The sequence below is a fragment of the Anthonomus grandis genome, chromosome 10 (assembly GCF_022605725.1).
Source record: "Anthonomus grandis grandis chromosome 10, icAntGran1.3, whole genome shotgun sequence".
In the NCBI taxonomy this organism is placed as follows: Eukaryota; Metazoa; Arthropoda; class Insecta; order Coleoptera; family Curculionidae; genus Anthonomus; species Anthonomus grandis.
This window is the reverse complement of record NC_065555.1, coordinates 2,316,156-2,338,602: the sequence shown is the minus strand read 5'-3', so window position 1 is coordinate 2,338,602 and position 22,447 is coordinate 2,316,156. Positions and strand designations below refer to the sequence as shown.

General features: G+C 31.6%; 1 protein-coding gene across 6 annotated transcripts; it reads left to right on the top strand.

Annotated features, from left to right (window-relative positions):
- The first annotated feature begins 1,188 nt into the window (after window positions 1-1,188).
- On the top strand, window positions 1,189-21,412 carry LOC126741616 (low affinity immunoglobulin epsilon Fc receptor-like). Of its 6 annotated transcripts, none has more exons than XM_050448127.1 (3): window positions 1,189-1,395; window positions 2,008-2,163; window positions 2,305-2,605. In XM_050448127.1, exons 1-3 carry the CDS (start codon window positions 1,251-1,253, stop codon window positions 2,538-2,540), a joined length of 537 nt encoding a protein of 178 aa, XP_050304084.1. In that variant the 5' UTR covers window positions 1,189-1,250; the 3' UTR covers window positions 2,541-2,605. The 6 variants fall into 6 exon arrangements, with proteins under 6 accessions (XP_050304084.1, XP_050304079.1, XP_050304083.1 ...); XM_050448122.1 differs by lacking the exons at window positions 2,008-2,163; window positions 2,305-2,605 and adding exons at window positions 14,117-14,272; window positions 14,414-14,738 and having other exon boundaries at window positions 1,197-1,395; XM_050448126.1 differs by lacking the exons at window positions 1,189-1,395; window positions 2,008-2,163; window positions 2,305-2,605 and adding exons at window positions 13,305-13,512; window positions 20,791-20,946; window positions 21,088-21,412.
- Window positions 21,413-22,447: the final 1,035 nt, after the last annotated feature.

Here is a 22,447-nt window from a genome sequence, read left to right as displayed (position 1 = left end):
TTTATTATTGTGATAGGCCGGTAATTTTCAACCATGTTTTTGTCATTCTTTTTATGTATGGGAACAATTTTAGACGACTTCCAAAGATCAGGAAAACATTCTTGTTTAAGGGCCAAGTTAAAAAGAATTGTTAATGTAAATATTATGTAAATATAGGTTTTAACATCGGAAATCGGTCCAATTTAGGGCGCTAATGGTCCAATTAGGACTTTTGTTTATATTTTTTTCATTTGAAAAATAAAATATTATAAAGTATCATGTATCTATTATTTGTGAATTTTTGGAATATAAACAGTACTTAGTAAATGATTTTTATAATAAAATTTTGAAATATTTATTAACAGGTGTAATACAATAGATGTTTGAAAAGTGGTCCAAATTAGGATACCTTACCCTATACGACTGACTTTTATTACGTTCAAATCAACCAAATCATATACAGCAACGTTTGCAATAATTAAGTAGGTAACAATAATGGGGTTCCTAATAGGTTCAAATAAGTTTATAGTTATATAAATTATTTAAAGGTAAGCATTTCTCATATTGCACCACAAAAGCGCGTGGAATCACAACTCAACGTCCATACAACAACTACTAGAAGAGATAATAAAAAGTGCAATAGAATACGCACAACTTGTTTATTTGAATATATCCGCTTTCGTTATCAAAATTTGGATATATCCGGTTTTGCTCCAAATGTCCGAAGTTTACTTAACGTTTTAAATGGGATTTATTCGGTTTTGCTTCCAAATAAATATATGAACCTATAGAAATAATAACAACGAACCAAAAACCGTCCGATTTTCCACCCAAACTCCTCAATTGCTCTTAAATGACAGGTACCATATAATATCACATTAATACCACAGGTATTAATTGGTCGGAATTGAAATTTGAGGTTAAAATCCGTGAATGTCAAACATGCCGAACTTTGTCCAGTACAGTTGCAGATCATTCCTGAAAAAAAAATAAAAATTAATATTAAAGACCGAATATTATATATTGCCGCTATAAGAACGCAGAATTGGTTTTAATTAAAAAAACATATAAAAATTATAATTGACTGCTTTCGATTTTACGCTCCCATAACCCAACTTGTCGATTAAATCGAACAATGGAGTAATTTTCTTTTTAAATGTCGATGTTATGTACAATGGAAAATAAAAATATAAGTATTTATAACCCGTTGATTCTAATAATTTAATAGTGAGTTAGTTGACCTGTTCGATAGTGTCTTAAGTGGAAAGAAAATGTGTTTTCAAAATACCTTCTTGGTATTTTTTATTTTATTTTCATGCATTAAAGTCGCTTTTCTTCTGGATAACAACAATATACCTAAAACGGTGCCATCGAATTTCAATGTTAAGACTTTATGCGAGAAAAGGAAAAAAACCGGTACGGATTTTTTTTAATACTTTTTTCTCTTAATCTCTTAAATATTTTTTATTTGCAAACTCATCATAACTACATAAAAAAAATACACATTTATTATTTTATGCAAATAAAAGGCCAACAAATTCAGAATTCTGCCAAGGCATATTCTGGTCTTTAACACTGTGGCCAAAACTTAAAAAAACTAACCAATAAAAAATGTAGAAACGCTTGTAAGAGACTAAGTTTAATTATACACCCCCACCCAAAAAATTTAGAACATTAACATAGTATCTCTCACAAAAAAAAACACGCACATTAGTTACCCACACTAAACACACATTTTTAGTTTTCACCCATACCCAAACTAACAATATTGACCCTTCAATATTTTACGCAGATTGCTACTGACTCATCAGACGGCTCAATCGGCTCTAGACGTCCAAACAGGAATCTCTGTCTGGTTTATCGTTCAAGTGGAAATCACTAGTTGGTCAAATTGTCATTACTGTCATCCGGTTTCTTAGACAAAGAGCCATTTTCAAAATTTTGGCGCCGTTTTTTTAAACCACCACCTACAGCGGTTAAACTCACCCGAATCTTTCATTTTATTTAATCGCATGTATTTTTTTACAGTTAAGGCTTACGCACTGATTCCAGTAAAAGTGACGTGGTTTCAAGCCTTCGCATTTTGTACTGAAAGGAACATGAGTCTTATTACGATCCATTCAAAGGAGGAGACCGACGACATCGGACATGAATTTTGGTCAGATAGACATGAATCCATAAGCGGTGAGTACCACTTTTATGTACATATTTAGTGGTACATTTTATTATGGCGTCTTTTGCTCATGCTCCTTTTCCAAATTGCGCTAAAAACTAAAAAAAAGGAAAGTTTTTACCTCAAATATGTCTATAATATTTCGCTTTTAGACTACTGGACGGCAGGAACGAGGCTCGGGGCCAAAACGATTTCAGACTTTGTTTGGTTCTCAGATGGCACGCCGTTTCTGTATACCAATTGGTTTAGCGACCAACCAAATAACCGAGATGGAACTGAAGATTGTGTGTGCCTAAGTAACGCAGGAACGTCCAATAAACGGATATATAAATGGCACGACTATAACTGCAAAAGAAAAAAAGCTTTCATCTGCGAAAGTTATTGTTAACTGCAATAAATTTACCCGCCCATCATCCTTCTTCTTGAAGTATTAAACAGAATAAAAAAATATAACTTGTGTTTTTTTTCTCTTCAATTTTGGCGCGTCATTTTTCATCGATGAATTACTATGTGTAGTAACCGCTTTCGAAGCTAGGTGGCGCCAAGTGTAAAAATTTATGTAAGTATAAACAAAGTTTACTGAATAAAATACAAGTTGCTTCACTCGGCCACAGTATAAAGAACAAGACAGTAGGTTCACTCTCTTGCGACTATCTCTTTTGAACAAATAACTGTAAGAAAAACATTTGGTAGATAGCTTTAAAATTAAGTTTATTAAAATGTACACAATTAAATCTTAGCTTTACGTTCCTTTCATGCTCTTTTCTTAACTGACCAAGAAACTACCTACCTACATATCGTTGATTGAATATTTGGGAAGATACGCAACCTTATGGGCTAAAGCGTGACCGCAAATATGCGTGAAAAATAGATGGCGATTCTCTCCAGTATGCGCGAAAATAATTTCGTCCGTCGCTTCTCATTAGTAATCGGCCGATATCCCTGAGTCGTGTGGGAGAGTTTTTGCACAGGTTCGTGTTTCCCGTATTGCAATTTGGTAGTTGTTAAAAAATTTTCTTGGATATCATAATCACAAATAGATAGATACACTATCGGACAAAAGTAGAGAAACTTTTTAAATTTGCGTTTTATTTGAATACTTCAAAACTAATGCAGTTCTACACATAATGAAAATCAACAATAATTGTTAAGACTTAATTTGTATAAAGTAAAATAAATTGTAGAAGAAAATCCTAAGATTTAATTTAATTAAACAAAATATTTATGAGACAAAAGTAGAGAAACTAAATTTTATTCCAAAAGTACAAGTTATTTCTTATTTCTATCTTAGAAAAATTAATAGTAAGTAGAGTATCCCTTATTGGCAATCACCTCGCGGCATCGATTTGGCATGGATTCCAACAGTTTCATAATGGTTTCCTCTCCAATAGAATTCCAGGAATCTTGTAAAACTTTTATAAGATCATTTTTATTACTGATCTGATGTTGCCTTACACGCCGGTCTAGTTCCTCCCAGAGGTTTTCAATCGGGTTAAGATCGGGACTTTGCGCAGGAAAGTCCATAACCCTAATATTTTCCGATAAAAACCAATCTTTGACAACCTTTGATTTATGTTTGGGGTCGTTATCTTGTAGGAATATCCAAGTCAAAGGTAAATTATCCTCAGCAAAGGGTAGCATTACATTTTGTAGGATGTCTAAATACACAAATCGATCCATGATACCCTCAATGATGTGTAATGGTCCTGTACCGAACCCAGAGAAGCAACCCCATACCATGCAGGAGCCACCACCATGCTTTACCGTAGGCTGTGTATATCTTGGATCGAATCTTTTGCCTTGTGGTCGATGTACCCATGAGATTCCATCGGACCCAAACAAATTAAACTTACTTTCATCAGTAAAAAGAACTTTTTTCCAGTCGTTGGTTTAACTAACATTAACACCAGGTAATTTACTTAAAATTTTATTTGCTGATTTGTGAGGATCAGACTGGGCAATTCTTTTTATCATCATTTCCATGTGTTTGGTTGTTTTTCTTGGGCGGCCACTTTTTTTAATGCTTTTTGTTGAATTTCGTGTTTTAAAATTAGAAATTGTCTTGCTAACAACGGACTTATGCAAATTAAGCGTTTTACTAATGTCCACTTGTCGTATACCACTCTTGTGTGCATCAACTATTTTTCTACGAAGGTCTTCAGACAAATATCTTCCGCGAGGCATGTTGATTAAAAAAACTATGCAAAACTATCAACAGAACTCACGTAAAGCGAACTAAATACTAAATTTGGACGATTGATATTTAGGTTTCTCTACTTATGTCCATCCGAAAATATTTGAATTCTTTTATTGTAAATAAACAACTGATAAGAAGCATGTAAAATGCGGTAAAAAAACGCAGTTGTTGAGAACTACAATATTTGTAGTAAATATTTAATTTAAATACATGGTTTCCGTAAATCAAAGAATTTTTAGAAGTTTCTCTACTTTTGTCCGATAGTGTATATGTAAATGTGTTTAGTTTGTGAGACAATGGCTCCTTTAGGCAAAATTAATCAGTGTGCGTATCGTGGGTGCAATAATGTAAGAAAATGTAAAAACAATGTTCTCAGTTTTTTCAAATTTCCAATTTTAAAACCAGTGTTGCTTAGCCAGTGGATAGAAAATATAGGCAATGCGGAAACATATGTTATGGATGAAAATTTATTAAAAAACAAAGTGGTTTGCGAAAAACATTTTGACAAAATATATATTGCAGTAAGTAATAAGCGAAAGAGACTTTTAAAATCAGCTGTACCAATTTCATGGAAAGGTATTATTTTTGATATTTTACTGTTTCCTTCCAAATTAGTGTTATAAATTTACTCTAAACTATAGAACCGGCCTCTAGAAGCACAATTTCTTTGTCTGATACCTGATGTAACGCTCAAAGCCTTGAGAGTTTAGATGCAAAAGTTTTATCAATAAATTGAGAAAATGGTAAGTAAAGAATATTATAATATTACTTAAACTTGACACTTTATTTTTTATAGGCAGATTTTTTTAACTGTTGTTAAAAGTACATGAGTGGATATACTTTTAATACTCATTCTCGTGCTCGCATTACTGAAAATATTCCTATTTGCCCTTTTGCATATTTTCAAACCCTTTTACAAGTTGGTGACAAACCTTACCTATTACGACAACAAGTATTATAATATTATTATAACTATAATTATTATTATATATTACTTACATATAGACAGGATAATTCTTTTAATGCACAAATGTAAATGGACGATAGATCTCCTCATTTTAGGATAAAAAGTTTGTTTGTTTTTTAGCAAAATTTGGAAATGCCTATTTATTTTAAGAAAGCTTCGCTTTTCAAAAAAAGTTCTACAGCAAACAAATATTTTAAATTTAACAGGCCACTTAATTTGCTAACTAGAAGATGTTAAAGACGTATCACAAACATTTTTGGGCAGGATAAAGATGCTTTTTATAGGATATTACTTTTTATTTATAGGGTCCGCTAATTATTTCTTGGTTTGAAACTTTTTTAAAGATTTTAGATATTAGAGTAAATGTTTTAAAAAGCAAATTACAGAAATGTAACGTTACAGGGAAACAATACAGCAATTGTACACAAATAAATATAAGCTATTTGCAATACTCTATCCTTGTAATGTTTTTGTTTTAGCGGACACCATCAAAACTTATTCCAGAATGAGAAATCCAGCAGTTGACGATGATAATGATGAGGCAGATATAAATTTATTTATTTATAGTGTTAAGCGTTTATGTACCACCCCCGAAAACCCTGTAACTGAAAAAAAAGAATTATGTAAAATAATAAGCCCAGAACGACAGGCAAATGAACTATGTCAAATATCAAGTCCCTCATCCACAAAATCCGATACAAAAATACAGTTGGGTGCTGTACATTTTAAAATAGATGTTTTAAAAAACCAAATTAGGGCTAAAAGAATGCAAAATATCCGTTTAAAAAGAAAAAAAATGTAAATACAAATATTTTTAGGGTTTAGGGGAGTTGCTCTAGAATGGTTAAAATTTTGTTTTGTTAGACAGAAAAAAGTTTGTTTGGCCAAATGGCAGTTTGTCTGAACTTTGTGTAGTAAGCAGGGTTCGTTTCTCGGTCCTATTTTATTTCTATTGTATATAAATGACCTGGCGTCTCTCCAGATAAGAGGATTCTTCACTATTTTTGCAGATGACACCACTATCTTATGGGCAGACAATAATATAAGCACATTAACAAGAACAATTTCTAAAGATTTATTAATGATTAAACAGTGGTTTGATGCTAATTTGTGGTCTTTAAACATAGATAAGACTAAATTGTTAATTTTTAATGTTCAGAGCAGTTCATGATTCACAACAAAGAATTGGAAGTGAATAATTTTAACAGATTCTTGGAATTGTTATCGATCATAAACCTAAGTTTTATGGAGATATGTCAGGAGGCAAAAACTGGCTAGACGATGTTATGCTATTGAGTAGTTTTAAATGAACTGAGATTGATATCTGCAAAAACGGTCTATTTTTTTTTTGTTGAAAGTTGGAACTTACTTTCATACAAAAATACCTACAGTATTGAATAACATTTTGGAGTTGCATTAGTAAACGGCTTTTTGACTCGATGTTTGTTTTTAAAAAACGAGCCATTAAATATATGTGTCATAAATCTCCACAGGACATGCAGACCCCTATTTAAAGATACTTTCCTTGTGTTGCTTGTTTATTGTTGAGTCTGCTTGCCTAATATATAAAAAATATAAATTGTATCTTCAAAATAATGGCTCCTTAAAACATTATAATATCAGAAAAGAATACAATATTCCAATGCCCATCCCGAAAAGTAAACTAAGAATTCTCTTATTTACTTGAGCATAAAAATTTTTAATCATTTTCCAAATGTCATAAAAGTCTTTAGAAGTTCTCCTCGCTTTAAAAAGTTCTTAACGAAACTTCTTAAAAGCAAGTATTTTTATAGCATTAGAATTTTTTGAAGATAGTTAGGAACAGGCCAATAGTATATAATTAGTTTTTAGTAAAGATGTAAAGGTTAGAATTTGTGATGTTACACTAAAAAATTTTTAAGTCGTCTTGCTTTGAAATTGAAAATACATTTTGTGTTTATACTAGTATGTTGAACCCACTATTGTGTATTGTTTTTAAATTATGTGTTAGTAATATGTCGATTAATATGCCTATTTTATATCATAGAAGTACCATGTCAACAAGTAGGTACCATGTATTTATGAATAAAGTATGTTTTGAATTTTTTGAAATTCGAAATTGTATTTAAAAGAGAGAGAGGTATATAATATTTAATAGGGATGATTCCAACTACTCACTAGAAATTACCTCGTTGAAAAAGTAATTAAAAGGGTTAAACAAAACTGCAAGTGGCCAACATGGCGTCGACAAGAAGAAACAAAGTTGATTATGACTCTCTAGAGAAGGAACGTCGTATTTAAAAGTTAAAGATGTTAACTTGTAAATGAGAGAAAGTGTTTACAACAATGTATAAATGATTTTATTTTATGTTTTCAAATAACGCCAGAAAAAAATAAAAAACCATTTTGCCAAATTTTACCTTTTTCCTGAATATATTTTTAGATTGCATTTATTCAATCATTGCATTTATATTGCGCAACTTTCGCCTAATTAAACCATTTACTGCTCATCCTTATTTTGGACTTCCTGTATAATCGCGATGAGACCCTTCATACTGTTAAACAAAATATTTGTTTTTTTTTCTTATTAACTTTTTCTAGTTTTAAGAATTAGTAATTAAGTGTTTGCCTGTATTGCAAATTAAAATATGGCCTATTTTCTATATTTTATAGTGTTGCTACACCCTTATTCAAAACCTTTTAAATTTTGCGATTTTATTTTTATATTAATTTCAGTTAAAGGTATCTATTTTTCAATATTTTTGTCCAAAAAAAGTGTACTTCACAGATCTCAGTACCCTACACAGTTTTTGAGATATTGGCTGGTTTCACAAACCCGTATTTTCAAAAATCACATTACGAGCTACTTTTTGCAAAAAATTATTGACTCTAAAAAACTATAGTACCGTATATAGATATTAAATCTTTAATTATTTAATTTACTCTTTATATTTACGTGAAACCTACCTATATCATCACCTTTATTAAATATTTTTGTTAATTTTCTAATTAATAAATAAAAGCTTATTGAATTTTTGTTTTGTTTTTATTTATTTATTTTTGTCTCAAAAAAGGATTTTGGTAAGTAATTTATTATTTGTTAATAAAATTTAAGTTGTAAGAGATAGCACTTTCCAATACATTACTTGACCACCACATTTATCTAGTTATTTATGCGAAATCACAGCGCATTTAAATATCGGCAATAACAAAATAAATAAAAGCGCTGTTATCATCATCGCCCTTGTCTTAAAAAAATAACAAAACGGCCGGGCGCCCAAAGATTCCCGCGTCGTTAAACTGCAAATGGTCAATATAGCGCCGACAAAGAAAAACAAAGTTGATGATGGCTCTTTAAAGACAGAACGTCGTATTTTAAATTTAAAGATGTCATCGTATAGGCGAGAAAAAGTGGTCACAATAATTTATTCATTTAATAAATACTTTTGTCATATATTTTGAAATAACGCCAGAAAAAAAATAAAATGATTTTGCCAAATTTAGATTTTACAAAGTATTATATTAGGATTGACTTTAGATTCTAACCTTTCTTTTGAGACACACATTAAGAAGAAATTAAATATAGGCTATATGCGTCTTAGAAATTTGTACAGATTTAAAAATGTCTTAAAAAGTAAAACCAAATATTATCTCTGCAATAGCCTCATTCTCTCCTTACTCGACTACGGTGATATCGTATATTCTAATTCTATAACATCTGAGCTTTCTAGATCTATACAAAAATTGCAAAATAGCTGTATAAGATTTTCTTATAGCGCTGCCTATCGGGAGCATATCACACCTTATTTAAACATAAATTCTATTTTAAATATGGAAATGAGAAGAAAATTACACATATATGCCTTTATATATAAAATAATAAAGTCGGGTCAACCCCCTTATTTAAATAAGTTATTTACTACTCTCTCGCATTTACATAATACTCGTAATGTTGGAAATTTTAGGATATCTCAACATAGAACAAGTAACTTCCACAAGTCATTCTCGGTTGTCGGAGTTACAATTTGCCAAATAATATTAAAGATTTGTCATTTAATAAATTTTACACCAAGGTTAAGCAAATTCTTCTCGACTCCCAACGAGATGCCTAATAGTATGACTAGTAGTAGATACATAGTAGCATAAACTGCAAAATCAACTAAGACCAAAGAAAAGCTGGCCTGTCCAATCTTTCTTTTGTGGTTCTTTTTTGTCAATTCTTGTTACCTTCCGTCGCATGCCAGCCAAATTGCTCTGCCATTTTTTGTTTCTACCCTTTTTTAGTTTTAGTTTTGTTCTTTTTTAGGTTAATTAAGAATTTTTTTTAGGAATTTTGTGTTTATTTATAATGTTTTCAAGGCCTGTTTCACGCAAATTGCGCTATCGGTTTTATATAATCGCGAAGCAGTTCCTTTTACCAAAAATTGTCAATTTTATTTTCTCATGTAGCTAATTATATTTATAACTATTTTTTTGGTAATAAACTTTTTTGACTTTGACTTGACTTACTTTACCTACTTGGGAAAAATATGTAAATTGATAATACTATAAATTATTTGTTTTTATAACCACCAAACTAAATAAATTTTACGTTATCAAAGTTTACCTAATTCAAGAACTAAATGGTTAAATTTTTTTTGTTAATAATTAGATACTTAGGTATCTTATTAAAGGTTGTTTTGGTACGACTGGTTTCATTAGGATTTATTTTAAAATCAAAGTCAAAAGTTTGTGTGAAAAAATGCATATATTACTGTTACTAAACTTAACAACTAAAGATAGACAGAACTACTAAGTAATGACATGTTTGAATTTTAAATGATTGATAACTACAATTTTTGACGTTTTTGTTATTTTGTCAGACTAATAATAGCATTACCATAGACATTATAAGTAATAAACGTAATGTTTTATTCATAACCAGCCCAAATTTTTTTTTAAAAGCCCGGCAAAACCGTATGGGTGTTGGATTTTTCACATTTTCAGTACAATTCCTGATTTGCCTGAAAAAGTTTTCCAAGCAATCTTGCTCCAACTCAAAATAAACTCTCCGCCAACCAAAAATAAATTTAAGTTGTTTTGTCAGATTTTTCCCATTAACATTTATAACGTTTAAGTTTTTAAATAAGTTGTCCATTTCTCTTAAAAACAAAATTTGTTTTTCATTTCCCATGAAAGCATTAAAATTTTGCACTCGAATTTAGAATATCAAATAATCTATTCATTTCTTCAATGAAATCTGCAGTAACTTTTGCTGCCTCTGGAAGAATTTTAAAATCAATATAAGTATGCAATGCTACTGCAACAGAGTGACTAAATATCTGTCTCGCTAATTTAACCTTCATTTTCTGAAAGTTATTTATTTATTTATTTATTTATTTTGTTTATTTACACCACTCCACAGAATAAATTCCAATTAATGAGTGGGAAAATTACAACAATAAATTACAAAACACAGGTATCTTAAGAAAATTAAAAAGAATACAATATTATCAATAATTACAAGCAAATGGTATTAAAAGAAATATAGACAAAGTAAATTAAAAGTAAAACATCTAGGAAAAGTGTACTCTTTTAATTTCCGACAAACTGCAATTAAAGATGTCACACTGATCCAGAACAGAGTCATGTATGTTACATGCTCTGCGCAGAGGAGAAAATTTACAAATGTTGGTTCTAGGTCTTGATAGGTAAAAAGTTGATGTATTCCTTGCTGATATGCGAGGCACATGAAAATTTAGTTGCTGCAATAGATCTGGTGAATCAATAATATTATTTACCAACTTAAATACAAATTGCAAATCAGCAGATTTTCGCCGATCCTCCAGCAAAGCAAACGAAAATCTTTCCAATAAACGCTGATGTGGGAAACCAATTTCTGGGTACACTCCGTCACTCTTGTACCAAAGATATTTGAGAAATTTTCGTTGAATATTTTCAAGTTCATGAATATGATTTGTATAATATGGTGACCAAACTTGGGATGCATATTCCAATATTGATCTGACATAAGAAAAGTACAGGATTTTTAGACTAAGAACATTATTAAAATTTTGCGAGTTCCTGATGATATATCCCAACATTCTATAACTGCGCTTGACAATATCTAAAATATGCGGTTGAAAAGAGAAAGAGCTGTCAAAGATCACCCCTAAATCTCTAAATTCAGTTGATCTAGGCAGAATAACATCATCTATGGAATAGTTGTAAGTAATGAAGTTTTTCTTTAAGCCAAATGAGACAACATTACATTTAGCCGCATTAAGGGGTAGATTATTATTTTTACACCATGTATTCAAAAGACTTAAATTATTTTGTAGCTGCTCACAATCCAAAATAGAGTCAATTCTAATATATAGTTTTTTGTCATCTGCGTACAGCAGGCTATTAACATCAAGTTGGTCAGATATTGTATTAATGAATGAGTTGAAAAGAAGTGGTCCCAGAATTGAGCCCTGTGGGACTCCGGTGGCAACTATCTGCACCGAACTACGACCAAAACATTCCACGTGTTGTGGTCGCTCGGTAAGATAGGACTGTAAAAGATTTGACAAAGAAGAAGAAAATCCATAATATAGGTCGAAATTATTAATGAGAATGTTGTGGTCTAGTCGGTCAAATGCTTTTGAAAAGTCTGTATAAATAACATCGACTTGAGAGTTTGCATTTATTGATTCGGTGATATATTCTGTAAGAGAAATCAAATTTGTAGTGGTAGATCTACCTTTCATGAATCCATGTTGTCGAGTATTTATAAGACTCCCCATTTTAGGATATAAAGCAGAATGAAGTGCGCGCTCAAAACATTTGGAGAAGTTATTTATTATTGTGATAGGCCGGTAATTTTCAACCATGTTTTTGTCATTCTTTTTATGTATGGGAACAATTTTAGACGACTTCCAAAGATCAGGAAAACATTCTTGTTTAAGGGCCAAGTTAAAAAGAATTGTTAATTTAAATATTATGTAAATATAGGTTTTAACATCGGAAATCGGTCCAATTTAGGGCGCTAATGGTCCAATTAGGACTTTTGTTTATATTTTTTTCATTTGAAAAATAAAATATTATAAAGTATCATGTATCTATTATTTGTGAATTTTTGGAATATAAACAGTACTTAGTAAATGATTTTTATAATAAAATTTTGAAATATTTATTAACATGTGTAATACAATAGATGTTTGAAAAGTGGTCCAAATTAGGATACCTTACCCTATACGACTGACTTTTATTACGTTCAAATCAACCAAACCATATACAGCAACGTTTGCAATAATTAAGTAGGTAACAATAATGGGGTTCCTAATAGGTTCAAATAAGTTTATAGTTATATAAATAATTTAAAGGTAAGCATTTTTCATATTGCACCACAAAAGCGCGTGGAATCACAACTCAACGTCCATACAACAACTACTAGAAGAGATAATAAAAAGTTCAATAGAATACGCACAACTTGTTTATTTGAATATATCCGCTTTCGTTATCAAAATTTGGATATATCCGGTTTTGCTCCAAATGTCCGAAGTTTACTTAAGGTTTTAAATGGGATTTATTCGGTTTTGCTTCCAAATAAATATATGAACCTATAGAAATAATAACAACGAACCAAAAACCGTCCGGATTTCCACCCAAACTCCTCAATTGCTCTTAAATGACAGGTACCATATAATATCACATTAATACCACAGGTATTAATTGGTCGGAATTGAAATTTGAGGTTAAAATCCGTGAATGTCAAACATGCCGAACTTTGTCCAGTACAGTTGCAGATCATTCCTGAAAAAAAAATAAAAATTAATGTTAAAGACCGAATATTATATATTGCCGCTATAAGAACGCAGAATTGGTTTTAATTAAAAAAACATATAAAAATTATAATTGACTGCTTTCGATTTTACGCTCCCATAACCCAACTTGTCGATTAAATCGAACAATGGAGTAATTTTTTTTTTAAATGTCGATGTTATGAACAATGGAAAATAAAAATATAAGTATTTATAACCCGTTGATTCTAATAATAATTTAATAGTGAGTTAGTTGACCTGTTCGATAGTGTCTTAAGTGGAAAGAAAATGTGTTTTCAAAATACCTTCTTGGTATTTTTTATTTTATTTTCATGCATTAAAGTCGCTTTTCTTCTGGATAACAACATTATACCTAAAACGGTGCCATCGAATTTCAATGTTAAGACTTTATGCGAGAAAAGGAAAAAAACCGGTAAGGATTTTTTTTAATACTTTTTTCTCTTAATCTCTTAAATATTTTTTATTTGCAAACTCATCATAACTACATAAAAAAAATACACATTTATTATTTTATGCAAATAAAAGGCCAACAAATTCAGAATTCTGCCAAGGCATATTCTGGTCTTTAACACTGTGGCCAAAACTTAAAAAAACTAACTAATAAAAAATGTAGAAACGCTTGTAAGAGACTAAGTTTAATTATACACCCCCACCCAAAAAATTTAGAACATTAACATAGTATCTCTCACAAAAAAAAACACGCACATTAGTTACCCACACTAAACACACATTTTTAGTTTTCACCCATACCCAAACTAACAATATTGACCCTTCAATATTTTACGTACTGACTCATCAGACGGCTCAATCGGCTCTAGACGTTCAAACAGGAATCTCTGTCTGGTTTATCGTTCAAGTGGAAATCACTAGTTGGTCAAATTGTCATTACTGTCATCCGGTTTCTTAGACAAAGAGCCATTTTCAAAATTTTGGCGCCGTTTTTTTAAACCACCACCTACAGCGGTTAAACTCACCCGAATCTTTCATTTTATTTAATCGCATGTATTTTTTTACAGTTAAGGCTTACGCACTGATTCCAGTAAAAGTGACGTGGTTTCAAGCCTTCGCATTTTGTACTGAAAGGAACATGAGTCTTATTACGATCCATTCAAAGGAGGAGACCAAAGACATCGGACATGAATTTTGGTCAGACGATCATGAAACCATAAGCGGTGAGTACCACTTTTATGTACATATTTAGTGGTACATTTTATTATGGCGTCTTTTGCTCATGCTCCTTTTCCAAATTGCGCTAAAAACTAAAAAAAAGGAAAGTTTTTACCTCAAATATGTCTATAATATTTCGCTTTTAGACTACTGGACGGCAGGAACGAGGCTCGGGGCCAAAACGATTTCAGACTTTGTTTGGTTTTCAGATGGTACGCCGTTTCTGTATACCAATTGGTATACCAGAAACGAACCCCACCAACCAGATAACGAAGGTGGAGATGAAAATTGTGTGTGTCTAAGTAACAGGGGTATAGCATGGTTATATAATTATGGTAGCGTATATGAATGGCGCGACGAAAAGTGCAACAAAGAAAAAGCTTTTATCTGCGAAAGTAATTGTTAATTGCAGTAAATTTACTCACCCATCATCCTTCTTCTTGAAGTATTAAACAGAATAAAAAAATATAACTTGTGTTTTTTTTTCTCTTCAATTTTGGCGCTATGTGTACAAGGGCGTCGCCGAAGAGGTGCACTAGAGGCCTAGAGGTTAACGCTAAACCAGTCATCCGGCTAATTGAAACTTTACTTTTGAAAACGTATATTTCGTAACTTATCACTTATTAATTTCTAATTTCACTTAATAATTAGGCTGTTAGGTAACTTCAATCTAAGATAAGGCTTTACTATACCTATACATATTTACATTTCGGGGGCTCGAAGCGCAAGTGAAAAGTGAATTGAAACGATTACGCTCACTTTGAGCCAAGAACCTACGGATACTACGACTTTGCCAAAGACGCCCAGTATCTGAAAAGAAAATTCAATCATTCCTGGTTCGAAATGTACTCGCCATGCTTAGCGTACAGAGCCTTCAGTAAATTCTGTACACTATTTCCACCCAATCTGAGCTCCGTTAGAGGTGTTTTAGGTTCGTTCATTATAAGGCCGTTTTGTAAGTTCAAAGATGTTCATGAATACTGCAGAAAACACGCAGATACTCGATTTCATAAGACGGCATTGGAAGCAGCTAAATCTTTTCTTGATAATGTGCCAGTAGATGTGCAAATTAACAAATACTCTCAGGAAAGTCTTGAAAAAAACAGGAAAATTATAAATAAATATATTACGTTTAAAATACATACATTAATACATTACGTTATATACGTTAAATACATTACGTTTATAATAATAAACGCTCACCAAACCTCCTTTCCGCCAACCAAAAATAAATTTAAGTTGTTTTGTCATATTTTTCCCATTAACATTTATAACGTTTAAGTTTTTAAATAAGTTGTCCATTTCTCTTAAAAACAAAATTTATTTTTCATTTCCCATAAAAGCATTGAAATTTTGCACTCGAATTTAGAATATCAAATAATCTATTCATTTCTTCAATGAAATCTGCAGTAACTTTTGCTGCCTCTGGAAGAATTTTAAAATCAATATAAGTATGCAATGCTACTGCAACAGAGTGACTAAATTTCTGAAACTTCATTTTCTGAAAGTTATTTAGAAAAATGTGCTCGATAGCTAGTCTTGGAGCAAGTCTATACTGTTTCATTTTATCATAATTATACATGGTTTCCAAATAACTCTTATTTGTTGCTCCTTTGTTAATTACAAAATTGTACTTATCTTAAAATTATTTCTCGTTGATTTTAACAAATGCGGGACATCAAACATATATACAAGTTCTTTGTCATCAACTAACGGATTTTCCTCAGATAAATGTAAAGTAGTTTTGACTAGTTTATAAAAATTTGAGCCTTGGTCAGAAACCACGCCTAGGACATTTAAACCTGTTGAATTTATTTTCCGAACTGATTCAAATAAAATATTTTTAAGTTCATCTGAATTTGGAGATGATTTATAGAAAAAATATGCGATAGGCTGGTTCCAACTGGTTGCAATACCCCGGGCGCGTATTCACCGACCATCTAGTGTTAAGACCGTAATGAGGATTCATCGACGCTGATTGGTCAAATTTAATTTGAGATGACGTATTAGACATATGTCGATACTTAAAACTCTTAAACTCGAACTCGTGTTTCGTGTTCGTGGTTAATGTTTCGTTTTTCATTTGTTCGGCGTTGTAGGGTGTTGTGTTGTTTTCAAAATCTCAAAATGTATGATTTAACAAATGTAATTACGAAACTAAACGAGACGTTTTGTGTTGTGCTAGAGAAGTCCGAAAAAGAATGTGCTACTTTGCGGTACGATGTGAAGAATGGACACTGTTTGCAAGAAAAGGAAATAACTTCTCCAAGACAACAGTACGAATAATCAAAGATGTGGTTTTGGGACGCACAAAAGCTTTTAATGTAGTTGCACTTGTAGATTTTCTGGTAGTAGTATTTGCAGAATACTTACACAAAAGAATATTAAGCTATGCTTATAATCGAAAAAACAAATGTGTTGTAAATTTTCATAATCTTTTTAAAAAAATGGAAGGTGTTGGTGCTGAATGCGTAGAAAAAATTGATAATTATTTGTACAAAGTGTCAAGTGCGAAAGATTTAAATTGTAGTTATATAGTAAAAATAGGTGTTTGTGAATGTCATTTTGGTGCACAGGGTCGTTTTTCTAAACATCAGGCTTTTATGTATAATTGTTTCCAATATAGTTTGCCGAATTTGCCTTTAGTGTCTGCTAGTGAAAGATACAATTTAGGACAATTAGCACTGGGAGAAAAATGTCCAGAACTTTTATTCTTTTTAGGTTTAAGCGAGGACATCCCTAATAACAGCGACAGCTCTTCCATCTCATCCAGTAACTGCAATCGAATAAGAGAAAAAATGGCAGAACCGAGTGAAGTTTCATCTAAATATTATGAACAAATTTGTAGTGAGGTTGTAAAATTCAGACCATTTCTACAGAACTTGCCATTGAATTTGAAAAGGAAGTTAAACCTTTGTATAGCAAAAATACACACCCAAGAATAGTTTAACAGTTTTGTTTCTACTGCAGTAGCTCAGGTGTCTCGGAATTTCAAAGGTGGTGCAGCTATTCGCGTTCCAACTTCTATTGCATGATGAAGAAATGGAGTCACCAAGGGCTCAAATAGCTGCTGGACGCCCTCCAACAAAATTTAAGTCTAACAGAGTTAAAAAAAGGCCAAGAAATTTACATAAAAATATTATGGCAAATTTACCCAGTGCCAAATCTCATGGTAACTAATCAATAAATTGGTAGATGCTAACCTTTTTGTGTATTGATATTATCTAATTTTTCTAATATGAAAATAAGATTGTTAATCAAACCCAATGTTACATTCTGTGTTGTTATGTATCTTTGCAATGTGCCAGAGTTATCTACCTTATTTTATATTTTATTTTCAATGTATGAAATAAAGAAGTTCGATAATATAACAACTTTATTTTATTTATTGTTTTTATACAGTTTCTTACAAGTTTAACAAAATAAATTATTTATTTACTGACAGAAGGATCTTTCACTCGCTTTACAACGTAACATTCTTGATCATTGTCAAACTCAAAATTTCATTCTTCATAATAAGTTGTTAAAAAACCACAATCAATCAAACATTATATTTTTTATAAAATTTCACATTATCTACATCTTTACATCAAAAATACGGATCACGAGCAGAAAAAAGTAGTACCTAGTGTTACAGTTTTTTTTTATGAATGATAAATTTATCTAGTTATAGTTGAAATTAAATTGAGTAGTGCAATCTTATGCCCACAAAATCATAAAGATTAAGAGAAATAATTATTTAAATGTACAACCCCTAAAATAAAACTCAGACTATTCAATTTGTAAATGTTTATTGATTATAATAAGAAAAAAATAAAAGAAACAAAATGTGATTCACCCTAAAGCCCAAAATATAACTAAACAGAACACTTCTCGTCACATTAACACAGGTACACATACAAATGTAATGGGCACAAACACTTTATATGGCACTAAATTGTTTTATTTATAGTTTTATTGTTTTTTTAATTGAAATTTATCACGAAAATTAGTCCAAAATAATTAAAATTCAACTATAAAAAACTTAAAGATTTTTATAGTTGAATGATATTTTTATATTGAATAAGATGTTCACTCCAAAATTCATTCGAATGAGAACAGCAAACAGCTGATATACCTACCTAGTCGATACTCAAATATTGACCAATCATCGTCGATGAATCCTTATTACGGTCTTAACACTAGATGGTCGGTGAATACGCACCCCGGGCCATTAGAACCAAAACGTTGCTGGCAATATCTGTAATGTTTCCTCTCAAACCTTCCTGGAAACCAACTACCTTGTCACTTGATATATTGTAATATAGATGTGACTTAATGGACATCTCATCTACACATAAAAAACAGTCTTTTGCTTTGTCATTTAAAAAACGCGATTTCAATTTTGTTAATTGAAAAATAAAATCATTAAATCCTGGATTTATTGGCCAGTTTTTTGTGAAACGTTGAAGAGTGGACTTTGACGGCAAACGACAAACGGATGACATTTTTTTATATGCTTTTGGTTCAACAAGGTATAAACTCATAGCAAATCGTTTATATTCATTTGTGTACCTGCTTCCCCGAAGAGACTTGTTCAGAAGAGATATTTCGCCGTTACCTATAAAAAAATCAAAAGTTGTTGCCGCACCCAGGACGCAGTTGAATTGACTAGTTCCCCGTACAAAAACGAACTTGAAGCAAGAGCTAAGACATCTAAAGCAAAATCGGTTAAAACTACTTTTCAAAGATTAGTGATAAAAAAAAGGTAGCAAAATTAGGTGGAGCTAAATCGGACAGCTGGTATTGTGAAATATGCGAGTCTGAATCAGTCGAAGAAATGATCCAGTGTCTTAAATGTTAAAATTTGGTTTCATGCAAAATTTGTCAATGTATCGCTAAGAACTAAGATATTTTATTGTTCAAATTGTAAAACTTAGGATTATGATTTTTAATATTACATAATAATAAAGATTTTTTACATTTAGGTTAAGTTTATCAGTTAAAAAACGTTGAATATTAGTTTATGTTATGCTAATATATATCTTTTTTCGCGTTCCTCATGTTTAAATATAGGTTTTAACATCGGTCCAATTTAGGGCGCTAATGGTCCAATTAGGACTTTTGTTTATATTTTTTTCATTTGAAAAATAAAATATTATAAAGTATCATGTATCTATTATTTGTGAATTTTTGGAATATAAACAGTACTTAGTAAATGATTTTTATAATAAAATTTTGAAATATTTATTAACATGTGTAATACAATAGATGTTTGAAAAGTGGTCCAAATTAGGATACCTTACCCTATACGACTGACTTTTATTACGTTCAAATCAACCAAATCATATACAGCAACGTTTGCAATAATTAAGTAGGTAACAATAATGGGGTTCCTAATAGGTTCAAATAAGTTTATAGTTATATAAATAATTTAAAGGTAAGCATTTTTCATATTGCACCACAAAAGCGCGTGGAATCACAGTCATACAACAACTACTAGAAGAGATAATAAAAAGTGCAATAGAATACGCACAACTTGTTTATTTGAATATATCCGCTTTCGTTATCAAAATTTGGATATATCCGGTTTTGCTCCAAATGTCCGAAGTTTACTTAACGTTTTAAATGGGATTTATTCGGTTTTGCTTCCAAATAAATATATGAACCTATAGAAATAATAACAACGAACCAAAAACCGTCCGGTTTTCCACCCAAACTCCTCAATTGCTCTTAAATGACAGGTACCATATAATATCACATTAATACCACAGGTATTAATTGGTCGGAATTGAAATTTGAGGTTAAAATCCGTGAATGTCAAACATGCCGAACTTTGTCCAGTACAGTTGCAGATCATTCCTGAAAAAAAAATAAAAATTAATATTAAAGACCGAATATTATATATTGCCGCTATAAGAACGCAGAATTGGTTTTAATTAAAAAAACATATAAAAATTATAATTGACTGCTTTCGATTTTACGCTCCCATAACCCAACTTGTCGATTAAATCGAACAATGGAGTAATTTTCTTTTTAAATGTCGATGTTATGAACAATGGAAAATAAAAATATAAGTATTTATAACCCGTTGATTCTAATAATAATTTAATAGTGAGTTAGTTGGCGTGTTCGATAAAGTGTCTTAAGTGGAAAGAAAATGTGTTTTCGAAATACCTTCTTGGTATTTTTTATTTTATTTTCATGCATTAAAGTCGCTTTTCTTCTGGATAACAACAATATACCTAAAACGGTGCCATCGAATTTCAATGTTAAGACTTTATGCGAAAATAAAAAAGAAACCGGTATACATTTTTTTAATACTTTTATCTCTTATTTCACAATCGGCTCTGTACAGAAATCTCTGTCTGGTTTAACGTTCAAGTGGAAATCACTAGTTGGTCAAATTGTCATTACTGTCATCCGGTTTCTTAGACAAAGAGCCATTTTCAAAATTTTGGCGCCGTTTTTTTAAACCACCACCTACAGCGGGTAAACTTACCCGAATCTTTCATTTTATTTAATCGCATGTATTTTTTTACAGTTAAGGCTTACGCACTGATTCCAGTAAAAGTGACGTGGTTTCAAGCCTTCGCATTTTGTACTGAAAAGAACATGAGTCTTATTACGATCCATTCAGAGCAGGAGAGCGACGACATCGAACGTGAATTTTGGTCAGGCAAGCATAAATCCATAAGCGGTGAGTACCACTTTCATGTACATATTTAGTGGTACATTTTATTATGGCGTCTTTTGCTCATGCTCCTTTTCCAAATTGCGCTAAAAACTAAAAAAAAGGAAAGTTTTTACCTCAAATATGTCTATAATATTTCGCTTTTAGACTACTGGACGGCAGGAACGAGGCTCGGGGCCAAAACGATTTCAGACTTTGTTTGGTTCTCAGATGGTACGCCGTTTCTGTATACCAATTGGTATACCAGAAACAAACCCCACCAACCAGATAACGAAGGTGGAGATGAAAATTGTGTGTGTCTAAGTAACAGGGGTATAGCATGGGTACATGCTCGTGGTAACGTATATGAATGGCACGACGAAAAGTGCAACAAAGAAAAAGCTTTTATCTGCGAAAGTAATTGTTAATTGCAGTAAATTTACTCACCCATCATCCTTCTTCTTGAAGTATTAAACAGAATAAAAAAATATAACTTGTGTTTTTTTTTCTCTTCAATTTTGGCGCTATGTGTACAAGGGCGTCGCCGAAGAGGTGCACTAGAGGCCTAGAGGTTAACGCTAAACCAGTCATCCGGCTAATTAAAACTTTACTTTTAAAAACGTATATTTCGTAACTTATCACTTATTAATTTCTAATTTCACTTAATAATTAGGCTGTTAGGTAACTTCAATCTAAGATAAGGCTTTACTATACCTATACATATTTACATTTCGGGGGCTCGAAGCGCAAGTGAAAAGTGAATTGAAACGATTACGCTCACTTTGAGCCAAGAACCTACGGATACTACGACTTTGCCAAAGACGCCCAGTATCTGAAAAGAAAATTCAATCATTCCTGGTTCGAAATGTACTCGCCATGCTTAGCGTACAGAGCCTTCAGTAAATTCTGTACACTATTTCCACCCAATCTGAGCTCCGTTAGAGGTGTTTTAGGTTCGTTCATTATAAGGCCGTTTTGTAAGTTCAAAGATGTTCATGAATACTGCAGAAAACACGCAGATACTCGATTTCATAAGACGGCATTGGAAGCAGCTAAATCTTTTCTTGATAATGTGCCAGTAGATGTGCAAATTAACAAATACTCTCAGGAAAGTCTTGAAAAAAACAGGAAAATTATAAGATCATGCATTGCGTTTTGCGGATCCCACGACCTAGCATTAAGGGGGGCAAGCTATGGTGATGGAATTCTGGAAGGGCTGTATAAGATGCGAATTGACGCAGGAGACACTATTTTAAAAAACCATCTTGAGCATGGAAAGAAAAATTCAAGTTCTATCTATCGGTTGACATTCAGAATGAGATTATCAGTATTTGTGGAGATGTTATTAAGGCCGATTGCATCAAGCATATAGCATTTTAGCAGACGAAACAGCGGATATCTCTGGAAACGAACAGCTCTCAGTTGGCATAAGATATTTTGATGACGAAACCAGCAACATTGAAGAAGTATTCCTCGGATTTGCTGAGCTTACAGCCTTGGACGCTAAATTGATTGCCACGGCAATAAA